This window comes from Myotis nattereri (assembly GCF_964212035.1).
Source record: "Myotis nattereri genome assembly, chromosome: 3".
Classification (NCBI taxonomy): Eukaryota; Metazoa; Chordata; class Mammalia; order Chiroptera; family Vespertilionidae; genus Myotis; species Myotis nattereri.
Genome location: NC_138077.1, coordinates 201402986 through 201426454, shown reverse-complemented (window position 1 = coordinate 201426454; position 23469 = coordinate 201402986). Strand labels below are relative to the sequence as shown.

The following is a 23469-nucleotide window of genomic DNA, read 5'->3' as shown; positions in this document are numbered from 1 at the left end:
TAAATGAAATTACGTAGCCCTGGCTGGGTGGCTCAGTTGACTGGAGGGTTTCCTGATACACCAAAAGGTTGTGGGTTTGATCCTGCAACCAAGGTACGTGCCCTTGATTGGAATCGAACCTGGGACCCTTAAGTCCATGGGCCGACGCTCTGTCCACTGAGCCAAACCGACTAGGACTCAGTGAATAGTTTGAATGAATAATAGGACTTAGGTTACTGCACCTTTCCGTGCACAGATGAAGCTCAATCAACTGAGCCATACCCGCCAGAGCCCAATTTAATTATTTTAACACTGCTGTGGTAGGTAGTTTGGAAAGTTGTAGTTAATTTTACAGATTAAGTAAATGGAAAAGGATGAAGACCTTAGTCAGACTTATAATTTGTTTACTAAACTTTTCTGCTTTTTCAGTAAGTCTCAAATTTGGTATCCTTTTTTTTGTATTTATGCTTCTGCTGCTAACCGTGTTAAAACTTGGAGAAAAACAATGATAAAAGTTGGTTATCTAAAGATACAAGCTTGTGTGAAAATATCAATCACCAAGCTATTTAGAAAGGTAGTGTGTTAACTTTTTCTGATCTGTAATAAACTCATTTGTATGCTATGTGTTTGGATGGTGAGCACCTTCAAAAAAGCAACTTTGAGTATCAGTTTGTTATATAATAGGACTTAGTCCTAAAAAACTGACTTGTGCTCTAAAGAAGGAATATTGCCCAGCCGGCATGGCTCTGTGGTTGAGTGTCAACCTATGAAACAAGAGGTCATGGTTCGATTCCTGGCCAGGACACATGCCGGGTTGCAGGCTCGAGTCCCAGTGGGGGGCATACAGGAGGCAGTCGATCAATGATTCTCATCATTGATGTTTCTGTCTCTCCCTCTCCCATCCTCTCTGAAATCAAAAGAATAAAAATAAATAAATAAAGGAATACTGTCCTAACCTTTTCACACCAGTGTTCCTCATTGTGCCCAGCAGATGCCTCTTTGTGACTCTGGGTGTCCTGGGCCTCGCCCTGGGAATTCTTCTGCAGCAGAGTCTCTGGATGTAAGGCACAGAAATCTTCATCTTAAATGCTTTCTCTAGGTTATTCTTAGTCACTCTAAAATTTAAGGACTAGAACTTCTTTAGGAAATAAATTTTGTATAAGTTGCAGTATTAGAAATTAATAAAATTCATTCTGGCTACAATTCTGTGTATATTTTGTTTCTGATAAAGAATGGTAAGTTTTTTCCCTCCAAGCTCAGTTGTAACTATCCCATACTGTCTGGTTAGGGTAGGGTTTTGGGGTCCTTATGTGCCTGTATGTTTTGCTGGTTATAGTATGTGTAATCAGCTAACTGCTTTTATCTTTTTACACCCTCCTGCCGCCCCCCCCCCCCCCACTTGACCATTAACTAGGAATTAATGATGTAACTTGATACAGCATTTTACGGACATGGCTTCTGAGTTGCTTTGAGAGTTACTTCAGGATAATAAACAGTACTTTTACCAGCGTCTTTGAATGACTTGTTGGAGGTCATTTCTGGCTTCTCCGTAGACCTCTTGGTGAAGGGAGCTGTGTTGGGCCCTAGCAAGTGTCAGAGTGTTCTCTTCCAACAGCTGGCGCTCTCCAACCCCCATTTCCCATTCCCCCTCCTTCCTTCTTTTTAAGCTTGGGGCCCACATGATGGAATTAAAGATTTGTTCCACTCTGATTTTTAGGAAAATTCTACTTCATTGTTGAACTCGGGGAAGTCAACTGCGGCATTCATTAATTGGATTACAAATGGCTTATTGTAAAGCTACGTTTGTTCTTTCTCTCCCTGAAGGAATGTGTAAAACAGGATATGTAATTTTTATAATGAATATTTTTTAGAATAGGGGGAGGCTGGCAGTTAACTCTTTGGACACACCTACAAGTTTCCCTTTATATATTGTCCTATAAAGAATATTATCTCATAGAACAAAACATGATTTGCATTTTATAAAACCCATGATAGACTTTGTCTTTTCCCTGGGGCAAGGATATATGTATCCCCTACGCCCGTGGTCGGCAACCGTGGCTTTCGAGCCACATGCGGCTAATTGGCCCCTTGAGTGTGGCTCTTCCACAAAATACCATGTGCGGGCGCGCACGTACAGTGCGATTGAAACTTTGTGGCCCATGTGCAGAAGTCAGTATTTTGTGGAAGAGCCACACTCAAGGGGCCAAAGAGCCGCATGTGGCTCGTGAGCCTTGGTTTGCCGAGCTGCGGTTTGCCCACCACTGCCCTAGGCCCTAGGGCAGCTGTGGGCAAACTATGGCCCGCGGGCCATCCGTTTGAAATGAATAAAACTATTGAAAAAAAAGACCGTACCCTTTTATGTAATGATGTTTACTTTGAATTTATATTAGTTCACACAAACACTCCATCCATGCTGTTGTTCCGGCCCTCCGGTCCAGTTTAAGAACCCATTGTGGCCCTCGAGTCAAAAAGTTTGCCCACTCCTGCCCTAGGGGCTAATTAGACCTGTACTGTCTATTACCCACATGTGACCTGACCATTTAAATTGATTAAAAGTAAATAAAAATTTAAAAGTTTAGGTCAGTTGAACTAGCCATAGCCACATTTCAAGTACTCATGAAGCCACATGTCACAAATGATTACCATATTGGGCAGTGGTAGTAGAGATAATTCCTATCGTTGCTGAAAGTTCTCTTGGACAGTCTATACTAGACTGGCCATTTTTAAAAAGAGAAAGAGGCAAAAGAAAGAGCAAAATAATAAAGACCCGAATTTCTACCCTTCTTTCCAGAGTGCCACATTTCCTGTCTCCTTGTACTCTTGATTAGAGTTCAGAAAAAAGGTCTGTTTTGAGTGTCATCACTTTGACCTTGTTTTTTCATGTTTCTGTTTCCTAGGCTGGCAGTGATGGTGAAAGCATAGGAAACTGCCCCTTTTCCCAGAGGCTCTTCATGATTCTTTGGCTCAAAGGAGTTGTATTTAGCGTCACAACTGTTGACCTGAAAAGGTAAGCCGTGGTTGCGGTTATCTGAGTATATGTAGATCACTTTTTCAGTTTGATCCTCTCCCCGTCCCTCACTTTGTTCGCCATATCTTCTCTGAAGAAAGTATATTGTCTTAAAGTTCAGCTGATGTGTGGACAAATTGAACTTGTATTAAGTATTATGGTAATTCCCAGTATCAGTAAATTGCATGTCGCCACTCAGTCTTTTTAGGAACTCGTTGTATGTTTGCCTTACATTTCAAGAGCAGCACCAGGAGTGACATTTTGGTGTGGATGCAGTGAAAGCTTTGCCATTTCTGTGTAAACATGAGTCTATGAAGAACTTTCTAAGCTGACAGCTTCTTGAGCTCAAGTTTGCTGATAAGCACGTGGCCTATATAATCTAGATCAGGGGTCCTCAAACTTTTTAAACAGGGGGCCAGTTCACTGCCCCTCAGACCGTTGGAGGGCCGGACTATAGTTTAATAAAAAAACTATGAACAAATTCCTATGCACATTGCACATATCTTATTTTGAAGTAAGAAAAATGGGAACAAATACAATATTTGTATTTGCATGTGGCCTGCGGGCCGTAGTTTGAGGACCCCTTATCTAGATCCTTAAAGGCAAGAATGTGATTTTAGGAGGATAAATACAGCTAGGATAAATTTATTTAACCTCCTTTCTAGGAATTAAAATAGGATTTTTTAATAATACAGTTTCCACCATATTTGGTTAAGTATTATTGTAAAACTAGAGGCCCAGTGCATGAAATTTATACACGGGTAGGGTCCCTAGGCCTGGCTGGCGACCTGGGCCATCAGGTTCCCTGCCTCCTTCCCTCGCTCCCTCAGTGTCCTGCCGCCGCTGGTCGCCTGTAATGTTCTGTGCTGCTCCCTGGTGGTCAGCGCGTGTCATAGTGAGTGAGCGAACTCCAGGTCTCCCGGTCGAACTCCTGAGGGGGCACTTTGCATATTAGCCTTTTATATATAGAGATAAGAGCAATTATCCGTGGCTGTGATTGTTCTTGCTAGTTGAAGAGTTGTTTCTAACTTTTGCCATGGAGCACAGTGGAGAGGGAGAAGGCTGAGAAGAGCCCTGATAGGTAGTAAGGTCTTTTTACTCAGGAACTCCTGTTCCTCCTGAGATGAAGAACATTCATACTTAAAAGAAAAGAAAAAAGACTTAAATCAAGGGTTAAGAACAGTTGTAGCAATAGACAATCTAGAACTCAGCAATGGAAATGTGTTCCTCTTGACACAACATGGTTTGCTGCTTATTTTTAAGCATATCAGTCATGATCAGTGTTCAAGAAAAAAATATGGATAGGCTATCACTTAATGGATGGCAGAATTCCTCTGTGTTATCCCTCCGGGCATCACAGAGTGAGAGTTTCGTGAGAGCTGTGAACTTACTCCCCGTTCTAGGTTAGCATTCCCTGGGACACCTGTCAGTTCCTTACAGTTTATTCCTTACTTACTGCTAGTGCACTTATTTGAAAATATGCAGACGTAGAATTTATTTATTGAAAATAAGCCTGAAATCTTCCAGGAACCCCATTAGTTATGTATATGAATGTAGAGAAGGCCGCTGGGGATAGTAAGAGTTAAAACTGCAGGTTCTTTGGAAGACCTAGCTCATATCGGACAGAGCTATTGTAAGAATGAAATAATTCATGGAGTTATCCTTTGATTACTGTTTTTTTCCTACATGCATTCGCAAAGAAGTTTCCCAATATAACTTCTAAAAATAGACCATGCTGCCAGGCACACACCCTGACTGTGGCCTAAAATACATGTATTTCTGCTATTCCATTTTTGGATTGGAGCAAGTGAGTTGACTGCCATGCTTCCAAAAATCCTTTCAACAGCTCAATACAGTGCTCGATTGGGGTACATACCAGTAATGGTACCATAAACAAAGACCGTCTGGTTCAGGAAAGGAAGTTAACACATAATGGCTATTTCAAAGTCATTGGTTTCACTTTTCATTTACAAACTTTTTAAAAGGCATTATTCTTGTAAATTGGTTAATATTTGAGCATATGTTTAAGTGTAATGTACCCTACATGTCAAAAGTGACACATGGGCCCTAACCGGTTTGGCTCAGTGGTTAGAGCGTCAGCCTGCGGACTGAAAGGTCCCAGGTTCGATTCCGGTCAAGGGCATGTACCTTGGTTGCGGGCACATCCCCAGTAGGAGGTGTGCAGGAGGCAGCTGATCGAGGCTTCTCTCTCATCGATGTTTCTAACTCTCTATCCCTCTCCCTTCCTCTCTGTAAAAAAATCAATAAAATATATATTAAAAAAAAAAAAAAGTGACACATGGGCCCCAGTGTGGCTCCCTTGTTTGGAGCATCGTCCTATACATGGAAAGGTGGTGGGTTCAGTTCCCCGTTAGGGCACATATCCAGGTTGTGGGTTCAATCCTCATCTGGGCTTGTATGGGAAGGCAACTGATTGATGTTTCTCACATAGATCTCTCTTCCCCCCCCCCCCCCCCCTCTCTCTCCCTCCCTCCCTCCCTTCCTTCCTCCCTCTCCCCTCACCCTCTAAAATAGATTTAAAAAAATTTTTTAGAAGTGACACATAGGGAGTTTCAGGGCCTCCTATTAGAAAATACTACCACTCAAAAAAAGGTATTTTATTTCCTAGGGCTTTTTGTAAAATCAACAGAGTACACTAACATGGGAGCCTATATTTTTTTAGTTTTCTTTAGAAATCTTAGGTCTATAGTATATATATATTTTAAAAATGGTTCTTAAGGGCAATTAAAAATATACAAAAGCAGTACATGATAACGAGTCCCTCCACCCCTAGTCATCAACTTCTCTTCACAAATATCATTGCATTTAGAGTTGGTCTTGCCCTAGCCCGTTTGGCTCAGTGGATAGAGCATTGGCCTGCGGACTGAAGGGTCCCAGGTTCGATTCCAGCCAAGTGCACATGCCTGGGTTGCTGGCTCAATCCCCAGTGGGGAGCGTGCAGGAGGCAACTGATCAATGATTCTCATCATTGATATTTCTATCTGGCTATCCCTCTCCCTTCCTCTGTGAAATAAAAAGAAGAAAAAATATATATATTTAGAGTTGGTCTTTATCTTTCCAATCCTTTTCTATGAGTTTACTTATAGTCTTTAGTTAGATTTCAAAGAGAAAGTGAACATTGGCTCAAAAAAAACTATAAAATCAAATTGTCACAGAGGAATACAGCATCCTGTAGTGAAAAGTACCTTTCATAATATAGTCTTAACTATGACTGATTATAGGAAGCTGTGTGGGAGAAAATGCCCGTAGTGCTTATTTTCCTGCTTTTTTTCTGATTAATTGCCTAATTCCTCAGTGGAAAGTACTGATCCCAGAAGAAACGTGGTGAGCAATAGAACTTTCCTGAGAGCTATTTAAAAACCCACTCTATGCTGTGAAAAAATTATTGTTACATGACATTTCATCCATTAAAATCAAGCCAGTTCTGGCACAGTGTGACACGGTCTCTTTGAATCTCAATTGGTGTTAATGACGGTGCTGGCGGTATTCATGTGCCCTGTGAAACTTGGAACAATCTTCCGTCGCTTGCCTGCCAGTGCTGCCTTAATGCGTTAGTGTGGGAGTCCGTTTTAAACCTCATTTTCTGTTCATGCTACAATCGCATTACAGAACTTTTGGATTCAAAACAGTGCCCAAGCTTTAGGAGAAATTTAGGTTTTACATCAACCACTATTTGAACAAAAAGTTCAGATAAATAAGTGGAAATATTAAAATTTGGGGCGAATGTTTAAAGATGTTATCACATGTCATCAGAGGGGAACAACCGTGCATGTAGCAAGTATCAGGGGTAGAGGCCTGGTTCTGTTTGGGGAGAGCCCTGGGACCTTGGGCAAGTGTCTCATCTGGGAGGTCAGTTGTCTCATTTTTAAATTCAGGAAAAAGGAAGGGAAACTAACATTTCTTCAGTCTATTATGTGCTAACCATTGTTCAGGGTACTTCTTACTACTCTTACTAAACCATTTTCAGACCTGCTACTGAATGTAATTCATTTTTTTAAATAACACGGCTACTGTAGGATCTTTCTGGCTGACAGGTTCCTGGCAGCGACCAAGATCTTTATTTGAAGACTTACACTATCTTCATTATGCCCAGAAGTTCCTAAATCAGATTAGCATCTTTAGAGCACAGATAAACCTGAGATGTAGGCAAGGAAGAGAAAAGAAGAAAGTATGAGAATGGAGGGGGAGAGAAAGAGAGAAAAAGAAAGAGAAAGAAATTGAGACACTGCCTTGGCAATAGCTGGGTGTGGCCGTATTTCATCACATACTTGCTGGGGGAAACTCTGGTTTTGAGAAATGAGAGTAGAAATGATAACTTTTAAGGAATTTATTGTAAGAGCAGTGATATCTGCTATATTACTAGTGAGTAAAATCCCCCTCCATTGTATTCTCTGAGAAGAGAAAGTAAATTGGAGACCACTTTTTTAAAAGTCTGAGAAATACATGTTTCCATTTCCTCATCCCCACCTTAAACACTGAAACTATTTCCTCTGCAATGTCATTACTGATTCTCTTGTTTCAAATGTCAACATACCAAATTGTAACATATTATGTGAGTCACACTCACATGTAAGTTGCCATAATAATGGCATAAAGGTTTAGAAGATTATGGTAGTTTAACCTTTCACAACTTAGTAATAGTTTAAGATGTTACAGTGAAATGATAAAACGAATAGTTCTGCATATCTTAAAGGGCCGTTATAAACTTAGAACAAAGTCTGATTTCAAAATAGATCCCTTACATAGTTTGCTTTCATTATCATGTCTCTGTGGTTCTAACTTTCTGAAAACAGCTTTCAGCAAGTTGAGAGGTCAGTTTGATTTCCAGGTAGTTCCTCAGGAACAGCCATGAGACACACAGAGACTAAATGGATGGAACAGGCCAGCCTTTTAGAGAGATCATCCACTTCCTACCGCTGGCCAGTCAGGAAAGTACAAACTCCGTTCTTCCCCTTTGTACATTTGATTTGAGTTACAGGAAGCCCTGTTAATCCTAACAATTCAAGATACGTGTCTCACCAATGCATCCTGAATCATGTATATCCCGTGTGCACATTTGTGTGTGTGTGTGTGTGAAAGAGAGACATACATCGAGATAGTCAGACAGAGAGGGAGAACTTGGCTGCCACGTGGCTTTATGATTTTTTTAAGATAATTTCAAAGATGATAAACCCTGTTGAGGCCACTAAGAGCTGGATTAGAAATATGTTAGTGAGTAGCTTTCTAACTCTGTTATTAATATAAACTCTACTTGTAAACTGTGTAAACAAAATCTGTTAAGAATCATAGAAGCTGTATTTGAAACCTTTTCATGGGTGCTGTTTTGTTTTAAAACAATTGCGCCACAAACCAACATTGAAGTAGACAAAGATCAGCAGTATACCACACTGAATCAAAATAAATAAAATCCTTTAACTGAACTGGCACAATTAGACAAATGCTTAGTAACTGGGATCTGGTGTGTGTCTTGGTGAGTCCACAATCCACTGATTCAGTTAGTGGCTTTACTATCGGAAAGTAGCAAAGCTAGTGAAGAATAATTCATAGGAGTACATTGAAATAAATAAAGGATTTGTGATGTTAACTTGTGTTTGCTTGTTTGCTTTGTAGTGTCCAGTATTCTCTTGATTTGTGTGAATTAATATTATGCCTTGAAACTCAGAGCCTTCAAAAGGAAAGGGGAAGTTCTACATACTTAGTATTTTTTCTCCATTTAGTGAGTCACCTAATTACAGACAGGTCATCTTAAGAATCAGCGTCAGTGTCCTGTGGCTCTCCTCTTAAACGAGGCAGCTGGAACTGAGCCACCAGCCGAACGCCCTCCAGTTGTTGCAAGTGTACCCGATTAAATTTTAATTGACGTTAAGCCACTTAGGTTGCTTAAAGTATTAGCTCCGATCAGGTTCCTCCTTTGAATTTCTTTCTTTCCCTCTCTGTTATTTGTCTGTTTCTCTTTATTTTATTTTCTTCACCTGGGGACAAAATGGGAGAGAACAGAATATATTTTTTTAATCTAAAATATTCCTACTATATATATATATAAAAAAAAGGTCTACTTTGATAAGTAACATTAAAAGTAAAAAAAAAAAAAATCCAGCCCTGGCTGGTGTGGCTCAGTTGTTTGAGTATCATCCAGTGTACCAAAAGGTTGCTGGTTGATTCCCGGTTAGGGCACATACCCAGATTGTGGGTTTGATCCCCAGTCGGGGTGTGTGCGTGAGGCAACCAATAGATGTTTCTCTCTCACATCTGCGTTTCTCTTTCTTTCTTCCCCACTCTCCTTTCCTCTCTGAAATCAATACAAACATTAACAAAAGAATGAAAAAAGTCCCCCAAACATTGAAGTATATTTTTTGCTCTTATCTCAAGGCATGAATTCTGTGTACTTTGCTTTTTCTGGATATGTCACACAAGGTAAAACATTTGAATGAGTTTGACTGAATTGTTGAATATTTATTGAAGGCCTTTCATGATATAAACCAAATATTTATACATTTTTAGCCATTTCCTATCAGCTCAGTTTCATTTATCTCACACTGCAGTTCTTGAAATGTTAAGTGTTTGTAAAGCATCTGTAAAATGAGCCTTTGTGGGTCAAACAAAACACCTGAGGCCTCAGAGTGCCAGGTGAGAACTAGAAGTTGAATCTTAGGTTCTCTTTGCTTGATGACTTGGTACACCTTCTGTCCAATTTGACCACTGTTTTTGTTTAACAGGAAGCCTGTAGACCTGCAGAACTTGGCTCCTGGGACCCATCCACCATTTATAACTTTCAACAATGAAGTCAAAACAGATGTAAATAAAATTGAAGAATTTCTTGAAGAAGTCTTATGCCCTCCCAAGTGAGTATCAAAGAAAAATGCATGGAAATTCTTCCATCTCTTTAAAGCTTTGTCTTGACTGGTACTTGAGTTAAATTCTCACAGTGTTAAGTTGGAATGACTAGGACTTGCCTTCATTTATTATAATTAATCCCACACAGATGTCAGAATTGGCTTCTGGCGAGGCCAGTAGCTACATTAAGAAAGGTGGGAATCTAATTAGGTAGGAAGCTGTAGGACATGGTGTAAGTAGGTTTGGGGCATGTGAGATAGGTCAGGAAAGACTGGCTATTAGAGGGCATTGGTTCCGAGTTTAAAGAGAAGTTTAGGGAGGAGAAAAGATGGGGAAAGACAGATTTAAACTGAACCCAGCCAGGATGCATAAGCAGGTGTGTGGTGCAGGTTGCTGGGGGATTTCTTACCAGGTCATTTCAAAGGTAACGTTCTGAAACTGCCACCCAAGGGAATTGACTTTTTAGACTGTGTCCCTGGGATTCATTTTCTATTTATGTGTTTCTTTGAGGTGTTCTAGATCCCCAGGTCCTACATGGTTAACAGTTTTGTAGTTCTGTTTCCTATAATGTAAAGTACAGTTGTAGACTAGATGAACTCTCATGACAGTTACCTAAGATGCAGATAGGCAGTTTTGCATCATACTGTAATCTTGGCATAGGTTTAAGGCATTACTGAATTATTCTAGGCTTTTCCAGTTTCATTATCTTCAAATCTGGGGGGGGGGGGGGATCCCCCCCCTCCCCCCATGCCTTTCTTGCTAGTTACCATCATTTATCTTCTATATCCAGATAAATTTCCCAGGAATGGGATTATTGAGTCAGAGGTTTCCAAAATAACTAATGACTCAATATTCATTCATTCACTCACTGTGCAAACAGTTATTGGGCAACAGAGCCTTGTGGACACAATAGTGAATAAGCCATAGTTCCTGCAGCACAAATATGGATGGTGGTGGTGGTGGTTTGGGAAAGTGAGTGGATCAACTGTAACTGAAAAATAAATGATTAAATGGCAAAAAAGAAAGAGAGGGGAATCGGGAAAGGCTTTATAGATGATACTTGAATTAAACTTTAATTTTTAAAAAGTGGCATTCACCAGGTGGGGGAAGGAGTGGCAGTCATTCTAGGCAGAAGAATAATTTTGTATCAATAGTGGGTTTTTTTGGAGACCTGGAGGTATCTAACCCATCTTCCATTATGAACAGAATTGGCCTCTGTTTAGCAATCTTGTACTAAGCTTAAAATTTCATTTTCTTAATCCTGTATTATAAAAGCTTATCCTCTGCCTTCCTTCCTGTTTTTCTGAGAGCTTCAAACTTCTTTTACCTCTGCTTATCAGGAGTCCAAACCTTCCTTCCATCCCAGTAAAGTTTCTTCAGACCAACACTAATAAAACTGTGTCTTGCCTTTTCTTCCAGACCTTGTATATAAGCAGAATACCAATAAATCAAAACTGGGATCTTTGTATTTGCAAAATGTAAATTGTAGGTTTACACATATCAGTAAGGAGCTGTTACAACCATATATTCAACGTAGTAGAAATAACTTATGAAAGAATGTTGCATCATAGAACCTACTAGATCCCTTTTTATTTTTAAAAGTCTGTCAGCCCCGAGGGAAGTTCACATTTGTCTGCTTGCCCTCAGACAGTAATGAAAGTGATCCTCCTCTCCTGTAACTGTAGATCATTGTATCAACATTACATTATAAACAGAGGAACAGTCTGAATGACTTGCCATCCTCTGTAAAGAAAACTGTGTTTTGTCTGAAGTGTTTAATGTGTAAATTCTCCCAAGATAGTTGTATTTATTTATTTATTTATTTATTTATTTATGTAAATCGTTAATTTTTTATTTCTAGGAAATAATGTATTCTATGGATAACCACTTTAACCACTGAGCTTCTTCTTCTTCTTCTTTTTTTTTTTTATTGCTTAAAGTATTACATATGTCTCCTTTTTTCCCCCGCCCTTGACAATCCCCTGGCCTCCCCTACCCCCCAGTGTCTTATGTCCATTGGTTATGCTTATATGCATGCATATAAGTCCTTTGGTTGATCTCTTACCCACCCCCCTCCTGCCCTCCCACCCTCCCTGGCCTTCCTGCTGTAGTTTGACAGTCTGTTCGAGGCAGCTCTGCCTCTGTATCTATTTTTGTTCATAAGTTAATAATGGTCTTTATTATCCAGAAATGAGTGAGATCATGTGGTATTTTTCCTTCATTGACTGGCTTATCTCACTCAGCATAATGCTCTCCAGTTCCATCCATGCTGTTGCAAATGGTAAGAGTTCCTTCTTTTTTACAGCAGCATAGTATTCCATCGTGTAGATGTACCACAGTTTTCTAATCCATTCATCTGCTGATGGGCACTTAGGCTGTTTCCAGATCTTAGCTATGGTGAATTGTGCTGCTATGAACATAGGGGTGCATATATCCTTTCTGACTGGTGTTTCTGGTTTCTTGGGATATATTCCTAGAAGTGGGATCACAGGGTCAAATGGGAGTTCCATTTGTAGTTTTTTGAGGAAACTCCATACTGTCTTCCATAGTGGTTGCACCAGTCTGCATTCCCACCAGCAGTGCACAAGTGTTCCTTTTTCTCCACATCCTCTCCAGCACTTGTCGTTTGTTGATTTGTTGATGATAGCCAGTCTGACAGGTGTGAGATGGTACCTCATTGTTGTTTTGATTTGCATCTCTCGGATGATTAGTGACTTTGAGCATGTTTTCATATGTCTCTTGGGCTTTCTGAATGTCTTCTTTTGAAAGGTGTCTATTTAGATCCTTTGCCCATTTTTTGATTAGATTGTTTATCTTCCTTTTGTTAAGTTGTATGAGTTCCCTATAAATTTTGGAGATTAGGCCCTTATCAGATATGACATTGGCAAATATGTTTTCCCACGAAGTGGGTTTTCTCGTTGTTTTGTTGATGGTTTCTTTTGCTGGGCAGAAGCTTTTTATTTTGATGTAGTCCCATTTGTTCATTTTCTCTTTAGTTTCAAGTGCCCTAGGAGCTGTATCGGTGAAGAAATTGCTTCGGCATATGTCTGAGATTTTGTTGCCTTTGGATTCTTCTAGTATTTGTATGGTTTCCCGTCGTATATTTAAGTCCTTTATCCATTTTGAGTTTATTTTTGTGTATGGTGTAAGTTGGTGGTCTGGTTTCATTTTCTTGCATGTATCTGTCCAATTTTCCTAACACCATTTATTGAAGAGACTATCCAAGATATTTGTTTTTAAAATCAGTATGCTGGTACCTTTATATACCATTTCAGTCAAATGGACATTTTCTTATATTTTCATATAGTCTTCATCAACAGCAACAACAAAAATAAATTTTTTTTGAAGGGGAGAATGATGATTTTTATTTTAATATACTTTATTGATTTTTTTACAGAGAGTAAGGGAGAGGGATAGAGAGTTAGAAACATCGATGAGAGAGAAACATCGATCAGCTGCCTCCTGCACACTCCCTACTGGGGATGTGCCCGCAACCAAGGTACATGCCCTTGACCGGAATCAAACCTGGGACCCTTGAGTTCTCAGGCTGATGCTCTATCCACTGAGCCAAACCAGTTAGGGCCAAAAATAATTTTTTATTAGACCTTGTTATTTTTCTCAGAGGAAATGGACATTAAGATAATAGATCTAATATCAGCATATTCTGGTTTCTTCACGCCCAGTCCTCTGTAAGACATCGGTTTTTGAATTGGACCATGAAAATAAACATTTTCACTTTGCTTTTTATACATAGAAATTTCAGCCTCATTTTGTTTGGATGTATTCATACAGATACTTTAACCAGAGATGGTCTTTCCTTTCAGTTTAAATAATTTAATTTAAAACTTGGAGATCTTTCTGTTATAAAGGGTTCACAGTGAGCTAAATTCTGTTTAAGGGTAATTTCTTTGCTTTTATGTTGTAGGTTATAATCTAAAGAGAGTTCCTAAATAGTTTTATAATTCACTTAATTTAGAAAGGAGGGTTTTTGATGTTGCTAATACCTCTGCTGTTATTAACTAACATTCAAGTACCATTATGTGCCTTGTGTACAGTGCATTAATGGATTATTTTGTGGATTATCTCAGTCCTCAAAGACTTCATGAAGAACCCGAAGATGAGTAATCCAAACAATTTGTCCAAGGTTAATGGTGGCAGAGCTGACGTACTTATTCCAAAGCCAGGTCTATGTAACTTCAAAAACCTATGTTTCTCCTGTTGTCTTCTTTCTGATTCTCAATTTCGTTGAGGCTGACTTTTATAAAAGAGGTGAAATGTGTCTTTCAGTGGGATTGTGCATTAAAGAGTACCAAATTGAAGGCTAGCTCAAGCTTAAAGGAAGGGTCGAGAAATCCTAGAAAATTTACTTTACTCTGATGAGCAGGCTGGACTGAAGGTGGTTGTCAAACTGAATTTAATGAGTCCTTTTTAAAAAGTAGGTGAGGTTTAACTTCTGACGAGCTTTTGTTTATATGACTGCAGCAGCATGTTTGGATTGGGAATTCCTTCCCTTCCATGGGCGCTGCAGCCCGCGATGTGAACTGCTCAGCAGGCAGCATAGTTGTCTCTGTCGCGCAGAATTGTATGGAGGAGCCGGGTTTCTGGGACTGTGACATGCATTCCTCTCCCTTTCCTTTGTTGTTCTGTGGCATTCAGGGACCATCCTGCTCACTGTCATTTCTCTAGAACAGGTAGACAGACCTTCAGGTCCTTAACTCTGGCTGATCCTCCTCACAAAATTGTAACCTTCTTGTTTCCAAATAGGGTGAGGCGAAAGGCAGAATTGTTGTACAAGCTGGTAGGCTAAAATCTAGCATTTCTAATAAATGTTTTTGGCATTTGATGCTAATGAGAACAGAGTGTTTTTATGTGAGCACTTCTGATTTAGCCATGACAAATATAAATATAGGCAACTGTCTATTCTAGAGTTGTTTTGCATTTACAGACTAACGGAAAGCTTAAATCAAGCAGCTTTTGCTGGTCAGTGTAACTATAGGTCTTAAGAAGAAACTTTCTCTTTTTTCTTCGATGGGGAAGTGTTTATGTTTTTAGTTCCTCTTGCTTGAATGAAGGAACTACTTTGCCTCCTCCATCCCACCCCCGCCCAAAAAAAGCTTTCAAAAAGCTCTGAAACGGAATTTTAACTGAAGCAGGACTGTACACTTGGCTAACTTACTGATAACAGGATAGAAGGATAGAGAAAGCTAGATAATTTTGGAGAAGAGCTCTCAAAGGCATTATGAAGCTTTTTTTTTTTTTTTAAATGAGAAATACAGGCAATGAAAGTTGAATGTATTCACCTGGAAAGCTGCTGATGAATATCCTTTTGGGATCCTCCCCTGCGACTTCCAGATAAATACCCTCAAGACTGAGGACCCAGCCCGGCCGGTGTGGCTCAGTGGTTGAGCGTTGACCAATGAACCAGGAGGTCAGGGTCTGATTCCCAGTCAGGATACATGCCCAGGTTGTGGGCTTGGTCTCCATTACGGGGCATGCAGGAGGCAACCGACAAATGATTCTCTCTCATCATTGATGACTCTCTCTCTCCCTCTCCCTTCCTCTCTTAAATCAATTAAAAAAAAAAAAAAGACTGAGGACCCAGTGCTGCTCTCTGTAGAGTTTACCCCCACCTTTCCCCTCCCTCTTCCCTTGGGGGCATCTTCCTTGTCTCTTTTTAAAAATATATATTTTATTGATATTTTTACAGAGAGGAAGGGAGAAGGAGAGGGATAGAGAGTTAGAAACATCGATGAGAGAGAAACATGGATTCAGCTGCTTCCTGCACACTCCCCACTGGGGACGTGCCCACAACCAAGGCACATGCCCGTGACCGGAATCGAACCTGGGACCCTCCAGTCTGCAGGCCGACGCTCCATCCACTGAGCCAAACCAGTCAGGGCTTCCTTGTCACTTAAGTTCCAGGGCCCCCTCCCCCCTTTTTTTCCTCTGTAACTTGTTTCCTGAGCTGATTTCTTCTACCTCTGTGATTTTCTAAATAAACTTTCTCAGGCAAAAACCCAAAGTTAAATATATAAGGATAATTTAATAAGCTGTATAACCAGACTTTATTCTTACATTAGTATGAGAAAGGAGAAAATATATGAAACCTTTCCTAAAATGATGGAAATATTATTAGCTAGTCTACCATTAATACAGAGTAAAGAACTAATCTAAAAGTCTAAATACCCAGGATGCTCATGTCCATTCTATGATTGACACAGCCTTTTATTAACTAGTTGGCTTCCTTTTGTTAAATGTTAAAATGAATGTTCACAATAATTGAAAATTATTGTTTTATCAAGCTGTTAAAACTAATAATGGATGACTTATTAAAATCCAGTGTTATGTTTTATTTTTTAAAATATATATTTTTATTGATTTTAGAGAGGAAGGGAGAGAGATAGAAACATCAGTGATGAGAGAGAATCATTGAGCTGGAAATCTGGGCATGTGCCCTTAATAGGAATTAAACCATGACCTCCTGGTTCATAGGTCAACACTCAACCACTGAGCCACACTAGCTGGGCTGATTTATGTTTTAACAACACTGCACGTGAGGACTGGAAATACGTGTGTTTTAGTTTGGGGAAACTTTTTTTTAAATTTTTTTATTTTTTTTATTTTTTTATTGATTAAGATATTACATATGTGTACCCTCTACCCCCCCCACCCCCACCCCCCACCCCCCGCTCATCCCCTCACCCCCCCGTTGTCCGTGTCCATTGGTTAGTCCTATATGCTTGCATATAAGTCCTTTGGTTGATCCTTCCCCCTTGCCCCCACCCTCCCCTACCTTCCCTCCAAGGCCCGACAGTCCAATCAAAGCCTCTCCGTCTCTGGATCAGTCCTTGTTCATCAGTTTATGTTGTTCATTATATTCCACAAATAAGTGAGATCTTGTGGTATTTATCCGCTCTCCAGTTCCATCGATGCTATGGCAAATGGTAAGAGTTCCTTTTTCTTCTTCCTCTTCTTAAAGAATACCTTTCAGCATTTCATATAATGCTGGTTTGGTGGTGATGAACTCCTTTAGCTTTTTCTTATCCGTGAAGCTCTTTATCTGACCTTCCATTCTGAATGATAGCTTTGCTGGATAAAGTAATCTTGGTTGCAGGTTCTTGCTATTCATCTGTTTGAATATTTCTTGCCACTCTCTTCTGGCCTGCATGGTTTCTGTTGAGAAATCAGCTGACAGTCGGATGGGTACTCCCTTGTAGGTAACTGACTGTCTTTCTCTTGCTGCTTTTAAGATTCTCTATCTTTTGCTCTTGGCATTTTAATTATGATGTGTCTTGGTGTGGTCCTCTTTGGATTCCTTTTGTTTGGGGTTCTCTGCGCTTCCTGGACTTGTAAGTCCATTTCTTTCACCAGGTGGGGGAAGTTTTCTGTCATTATTTCTTCAAAAAGGTTTTCAATATCTTGCCCTCTCTCTCCTTCTGGTACCCCTATAATTCTGATGTTGGTACGCTTGAAGTTGTCCCAGAGGTTCCTTACACTATCTTCATATTTTTTGAATCTCTTTTCTTTTTTCTTTTTCGGTTGGGTATTTTTTGTTTCTTTGTATTTCAAATCTTTGACTTGATTCTTGGGATCCTCTTGTCTGCTGTTGGATCTCTGTAAATTATTCTTTATTTCAGTCAGTGTATGCTTAATTTCTAGTTGGTCCTTTTTCATGTCCTCCATGGTCTCACTATACTCCTTGAGGGATTCATTAAATTTATCGGCGGTTTCCATAAAATTCTTGACAAACCTTATAAACGTGGCCTTGAACTCTATATCCAGTCGTCTGCCCTCCTCCGTTTCTGCCAATTGTGACCTGTTTCTTTGTCTCCGCATTTTGGCTGCTTCCCTGTGTTGATAGAGTGGCCCTGCGTGCCAGGTGTCCTGTAGGGCCCAGTGGCTCAGCCTCCCCAGTTACCTGGGGTGGACACTCTTGGTGCACTCTTGGTGCCTTGGTTGTTGTAGGATCACTGGGAGGAATTGACCTCCAGGCCAATTGGCTGTGGGAAGCAGCTGTGTCTGAAGTGGGAGAATGGTCCCCCTCTGACCACTGGGTACAGTGGCTCCTGGATCTAAGGAGGTGCTAATTCAGCCCCTGCCTGAGGCCACACAGCCGGAGCCACGAAGAGGCTCAGCTGTGAAGCAATGCAAGCCGCTGCGGGGCCTTGGGCCTTCTCTTGGAAGTTCCGGGTCTGCTTGGCTGGGCTGTAGTTAGGTACATTCACATGCAAAAGCCTCTGCCGCAGCCTGGGTGGGGCAGGGTCTCAGAGAGTCAAAGGGCGGAGAAAGAAGCAATGGCTGATTCTCCGCGCCAGGAGTCGCGCGTCTCAGTGTCCCGGTAACGGCTGCAAGCACCTCTGAGGGAAATCCGCCCTCAAGTTCGCCCGCTGCCGCCTGACAGAGCAGCCTCTCCCTGTATGAGTCCTGGGTCCACAGAGACTTCCCAGAACCAGAGTTCAGAGCAGTCGGGAGCTTGTGATTCAAAAAGACAGCCGCGTCCTCAGGTGCCACCCCCTTTCCGCGCGCGCGAGCCGCCGCCGTACCTCTGCACTCAGCCTCCGCAGCTCCTCTGGCTCTCAGCGTGCTTTTCTTTTCTTCTTTTTTTTTCTTTTTCTTTTAATTAAATCTTTATTGTTCAGATTATTACATTTGTTCCTCTTTTTTCCCCCCCATAACTCCCCTCCTCCCAGTTCCCACCCCACCCTCCGCCCTCACTCCCCACCCACTGTCCTCATCCATAGGTGCACGATTTTTGTCCAGTCTCTTCCCGCATCTCCCACACCCCTTTCCCCCCCAAGAATAGTCAGTCCATTCCCTTTCTATGTCCCTGATTCTATTATAATCACCAGTTCATTCTGTTCATCAGATTATTTATTCACTTGATTCTTAGATTCACTTGTTGATAGATGCATATTTGTTGTTCATAATTTGTATCTTTACCTTTTTCTTCCTCTTACTCTTCTTAAAGGATACCGTTCAGCATTTCATATAATCCTGGTTTGGTGGTGATGAACTCCTTTAGCTTTTCCTTATCTGTGAAGCACTTTATCTGACCTTCAATTCTGAATGATAGCTTTGCTGGATAAAGTAATCTTGGTTGTAGGTTCTTGGTATTCATCACTTTGAATATTTCTTGCCACTCCCTTCTGGCCTGCAAAGTTTCTGTTGAGAAATCAGCTGACAGTCGTATGGGTATTCCCTTGTAGGTAACTGAGTTTCTTTCTCTTGCTGCTTTTAAGATTCTCTCTTTGTCTTTTTCTCTTGGCATTTTAATTATGATGTGTCTTGGTGTGGTCCTCTTTGGATTCCTTTTGTTTGGGGTTCTCCGCGCTTCTTGGACCTGTAAGTCCATTTCTTTCACCAGGTGGGGGAAGTTTTCTGTCATTATTTCTTCAAATAGGTTTTCAATATCTTGCTCTCTCTCATCTTCTGGCACCCCTATAATTCTGATATTGGTACGCTTGAAGCTGTCCCAGAGGCTCCTTACACTATCCTCACATTTTTGGATTCTTTTTTCATTTTGCTTTTCCGGTTGGGTGTTTTTTGCTTCCTCGCATTTCAAATCATTGACTTGATTCTTGCGCTCCTCTGGTCTGCTGTCGGGAATCTGTATAATATTGGTTATTTCAGTCCGTGTATGCTTAATTTCTAGGTGGTTCCCCAATATACGATCGAGGGTCTCATTAGTTTTCTTGTAGATCTCATTAAGTTTATCGGCGGCTTCTAAACAGTTCTTGAGAGACCTTAAAAGTGTGGTTCTGAACTCTATATCTTCCATTGACAATTTTGTCCTGTTTCTTTGTCTCCGCATTTTGTTATGCTTCCTTGGTGCACCCCCTAGTGGTCTTTGTGCGCAGTCTTATAAACCTTGATTGTTGTAGCTAATACCAGGGAGGGTTTGACCTCCAGGCCAAGTGGCTATGAGAATCAGCTGTTTCTGCAGTGAGAGAACTTCTGTCCTCTAGGGAGGTGCTAATCTAGCCTTTGCCTGAGGCTATCCGGCAAATGCCTCTGTGCAGGGCTTGGGCGGGGCGGGTCGCACAGTATCAATAGGGTGGGCCGGAGAGAGCAGTGATGGCAGCTCTCAGTCCTGTCCCCAGGGGCTCTGCCTCTCTGAGTCCCAGCAATGGCTGCAAACCTCGGAGAGAAAGCTGCACTCGCTCTGACCGAAGCCAGACAGTCCCGCTTCTCCCGTTTGAGTCTGGGTCCCTAAAGACTCGCCTGTATCTGGAGCTCAGAGTCTGCGACTCCCTCCCGATTGAAAACGCCAACCGCGCCCTCCGCCGCCAGCCCGCTCCGCGCGCTCCCACCTCAGAATTTGACTTCAGCACTGCGCCTCCTCTGAGTGTCCGTATGCGTTTCTCTTTCCTCCTAGTTGTAGGACTTCCACTCAGCCAGCGTTCCTGTGGTTCTGGGTGATGTCCCTTCCGTTTTTTGGTTTCACTTTTGAAGTAGTTGTTCAAAGCAGCAAACTCCAGCGTTAACCTATGCCGCCATCTTGGTTCTCCTTGCTTTTACCCTTCTTTTCTTCTAGTTGTAGAAATTACACTCAGCCAGCCTTCCTGTTGTTCTGGACGATGTTTGCTCCGTCCTTTGGGATATTTTTCAATTGTTGTGGGAGGCGACTATTTCCCGGTGTTTATCTATGCCGCCATCTTAGTTTCTCCAGTTTGGGGAAACTTTTAATTAATCCAGTGACTGGGGCTGGAAAATAATTCCTTTTAGGCAAAATGAAACATTGAGAGGGCCTCTTGTAGCTATAGTATTGTATGCATTAAGTTAAGAACACACACTTAATCGTTTGTCTTGGAAGGGAAACACAGGGCATGTTTAACCTGCTTTAGAGACAGTGTTTTAAAAAAATTTTAATAGTGTCTGTTTCCATATGAATAAGGATATGCTGATTGACAGTCCTTCACTCTTACCTGTTCATCAAAATAGATCTCTACCAAGTGTGCTCATATAGAAATGCTCATTATATCCCCAACACTTAGTACAATGCCTGACACATAATAGGTAATAATTAGAATTATTATCATGTATGAAGTGAATATATACATGATCTGTAATGTAAGCCTGCCTTACTGTAAGTTTTTTTTGGAAATTAAGAAGTTTACTTCAGTAGAAAAAGTTGGTACAGCTAAATATTGGTTGGAAAAGAGGACTAATTTTGGAAACTTGGCTAGAGAAAGAAATAAATGTATTTGGATAGGCATTTATGTACCTTGCACTATTTTTTTTGTTGGAATGAGTCAATGAAGGTACTGTATTACCAGTGGTGAAAGCATTTAAGTTGGAAGTTGGTTGTTTTTGTAGTCAAGGGAAACCCAGGGATGTTGAAGAAGGGATTAACTGTTACAGCTCAGGTAGGGAAACAAAAAAAAGTGTGTGGGGATAAGGTTTTCTATAGATGGGAAGAAAAAAACATACATACGTAATATATATATATATATATATATATATATATATATGTATATATATATATGTGTGTGTGTGTGTGTGTGTATATATAAAAGCTCGGGAGAAATTAATTTACTATAATTTTTCACTAAAAATAGTTATTTAAATACTTTTGTTTATAAGAGAAATCTTTAAGCTTAAAAATTGAGAGATATTAAAAAAGAAAGATAGCTTGAACATATAAATGTTCCATAGATATTTTATATTCTTACCCATATAGTATACTGGGTCCTATCTATCTACCTGTCTATCTATCTATCTATCTATCTATCTATTTATTATTTTTAAAATTGATTTCAGAGAGGAAGGGAGAGGGAAAAAGAGATGGAACATCAATGATGAGAGAGAATAATTGATTGGCTGCCTCCTGCACACCCCCTACTGGGGACTGAGCCCACAACCCAGGCATGTGCCCTTGACCAGAATTGAACCCAGGACCCTTCAGTCCGCAGGCGGACACTCTATCCACTAAGCCAAACCGGCTAGGGCTACTGTGTCCAATTTTTAGAAAAGGTATTATTTCTTGAATTCAAAATAGTAAAGTGTAAAAAATAATGACTATAAGAACTAACCTGAAACCACACCTCGCAATTGAACTAAATTTCTATCTAAAAATACCTCATCTTCATCTTTAATTTAAAGTGGTAAAACAGAACCTTAACTATATAAATAAGTCTAAATTATAGTTCAATATAAGATATTTTTCTAAAGTCTTACTGCCCTGAAAGCCCATTTTCCGGTGAAGTTTTGGAGGGCCTTTTAGCAGATAAACTTTTCTTAAAGTGGTTCTTTGAGCCCGAATTCCTTTAGCCCTGAGTCCCTGGAGCTGATGTCAGAGGCAAGAGCAAAGTGTTAAACTTTTTTACATGTACTTTCCAATTTGAGGAAAAAACATATGGGCATGTGTGTTTGAAATTGAAATACGTAAGATACACATTTGTGTCATTTTTTTTGAAGCTGTTGTGTCACTAATAACTTCTCCAAGTAGGAAAACTTTGTAACAACACAACTGAGCACTTGCTAGCAAAATTCCCGCCATCTTATTTTCCTGTTGCTCAGTGCCCCTTACAAAATGTAATATAGAAGAGGTTTTGGAAAGTCCTGAGTGTAGGGTCCTCTGAAGTGAGTGATCTGCCTTTCGCTGCTTTTGCCCCCAACCCTCTGGATGAACAAGATGCTGACCAGCCTAGACTTTGCTGCTGTCAGGGTTCTCTGGCGCTGCTCCCAGGGCTGGTTCAGGGCACCAGACACCAAGCATCGGGCTAGCATTCCTACTTAAGAAAGCTCTGCGGCTGGAAGAATGTGAATTCTTAACTTGATTTAATTGCTATGACTCTAAATTCATGTTCAAATAGCCACATATCACCAGTGGGATACCGATTGGACAGTTCAGATACAGGATATTTCCATCGTCACGGGAGTTTCCTTAGCGCGGCTCGAGGGATCTCTTTCTAAAGTGCCCACTGGCTTGGCACAAGTCTCTGAACAAGTAGACAGTCTCCTCAGCATTTTAGTTTGTAAAACGTAGGTGAAGTGCGGATACCTTTTGATTGCCAAGAATATTAATGTGTGAACAAAAACACTGCAGAGCTTTGTTTCCTAAGGAAAAAAAAATCTTAAAAAATATCCTAGAAAACAGCCCGACTGGCATGGCTCAGTGGTTGTGTCGACCTATGAATCAGGAGGCCAGGGTTTGGTTCCCGCTGGGGGCACATGCCCAGGGTGAGGGCTCGATCCCCAGTGTGGGGCTTGCAAAAGGCAGCCAATTGGTGATTCTCTGTCATCGTTGATGTTTCTGTCTCTCTCTTCCTCTCCCTTCCTCTCTGAAATTAGTAAAAATATATTTTTAAAAAATATCCTAGAAAACAGATGATGGTATTTCTTAGAGTAATATTAACTATTAAAAGATGTCTAGTAACTGCTAGCACAATGGTTTGTTGATTGAGGGGATTTATGCTAATGTATCTTTGGGGGCTCTGTAATACATTATCACTTTTCCATTTAGGTACTTAAAGCTTTCGCCAAAGCACCCAGAATCAAATACTGCTGGAATGGACATCTTTGCCAAGTTCTCTGCATATATTAAGAATTCAAGGCCAGAGGCTAATGAAGGTAAAAAAGAATGTTTGGATTATCACTGCAAAAAAAAAAACAACAGCAACCACCCC

At 40.6% G+C, this 23469-nt stretch overlaps 1 protein-coding gene across 1 annotated transcript in view; it reads left to right on the top strand.

Annotated features, from left to right (window-relative positions):
• CLIC4 (chloride intracellular channel 4) overlaps nucleotides 1-23469 on the top strand; it is a 59502-nt gene that overhangs the window by 24483 nt on the left and 11550 nt on the right. Inside the window, exons 2-4 of the mRNA XM_081085941.1 lie at nucleotides 2877-2986; nucleotides 9724-9849; nucleotides 23307-23413. Coding sequence (XP_080942067.1) covers nucleotides 2877-2986; nucleotides 9724-9849; nucleotides 23307-23413 — 343 coding nt within the window. The remainder of the gene's footprint in view (nucleotides 1-2876; nucleotides 2987-9723; nucleotides 9850-23306; nucleotides 23414-23469) is intronic.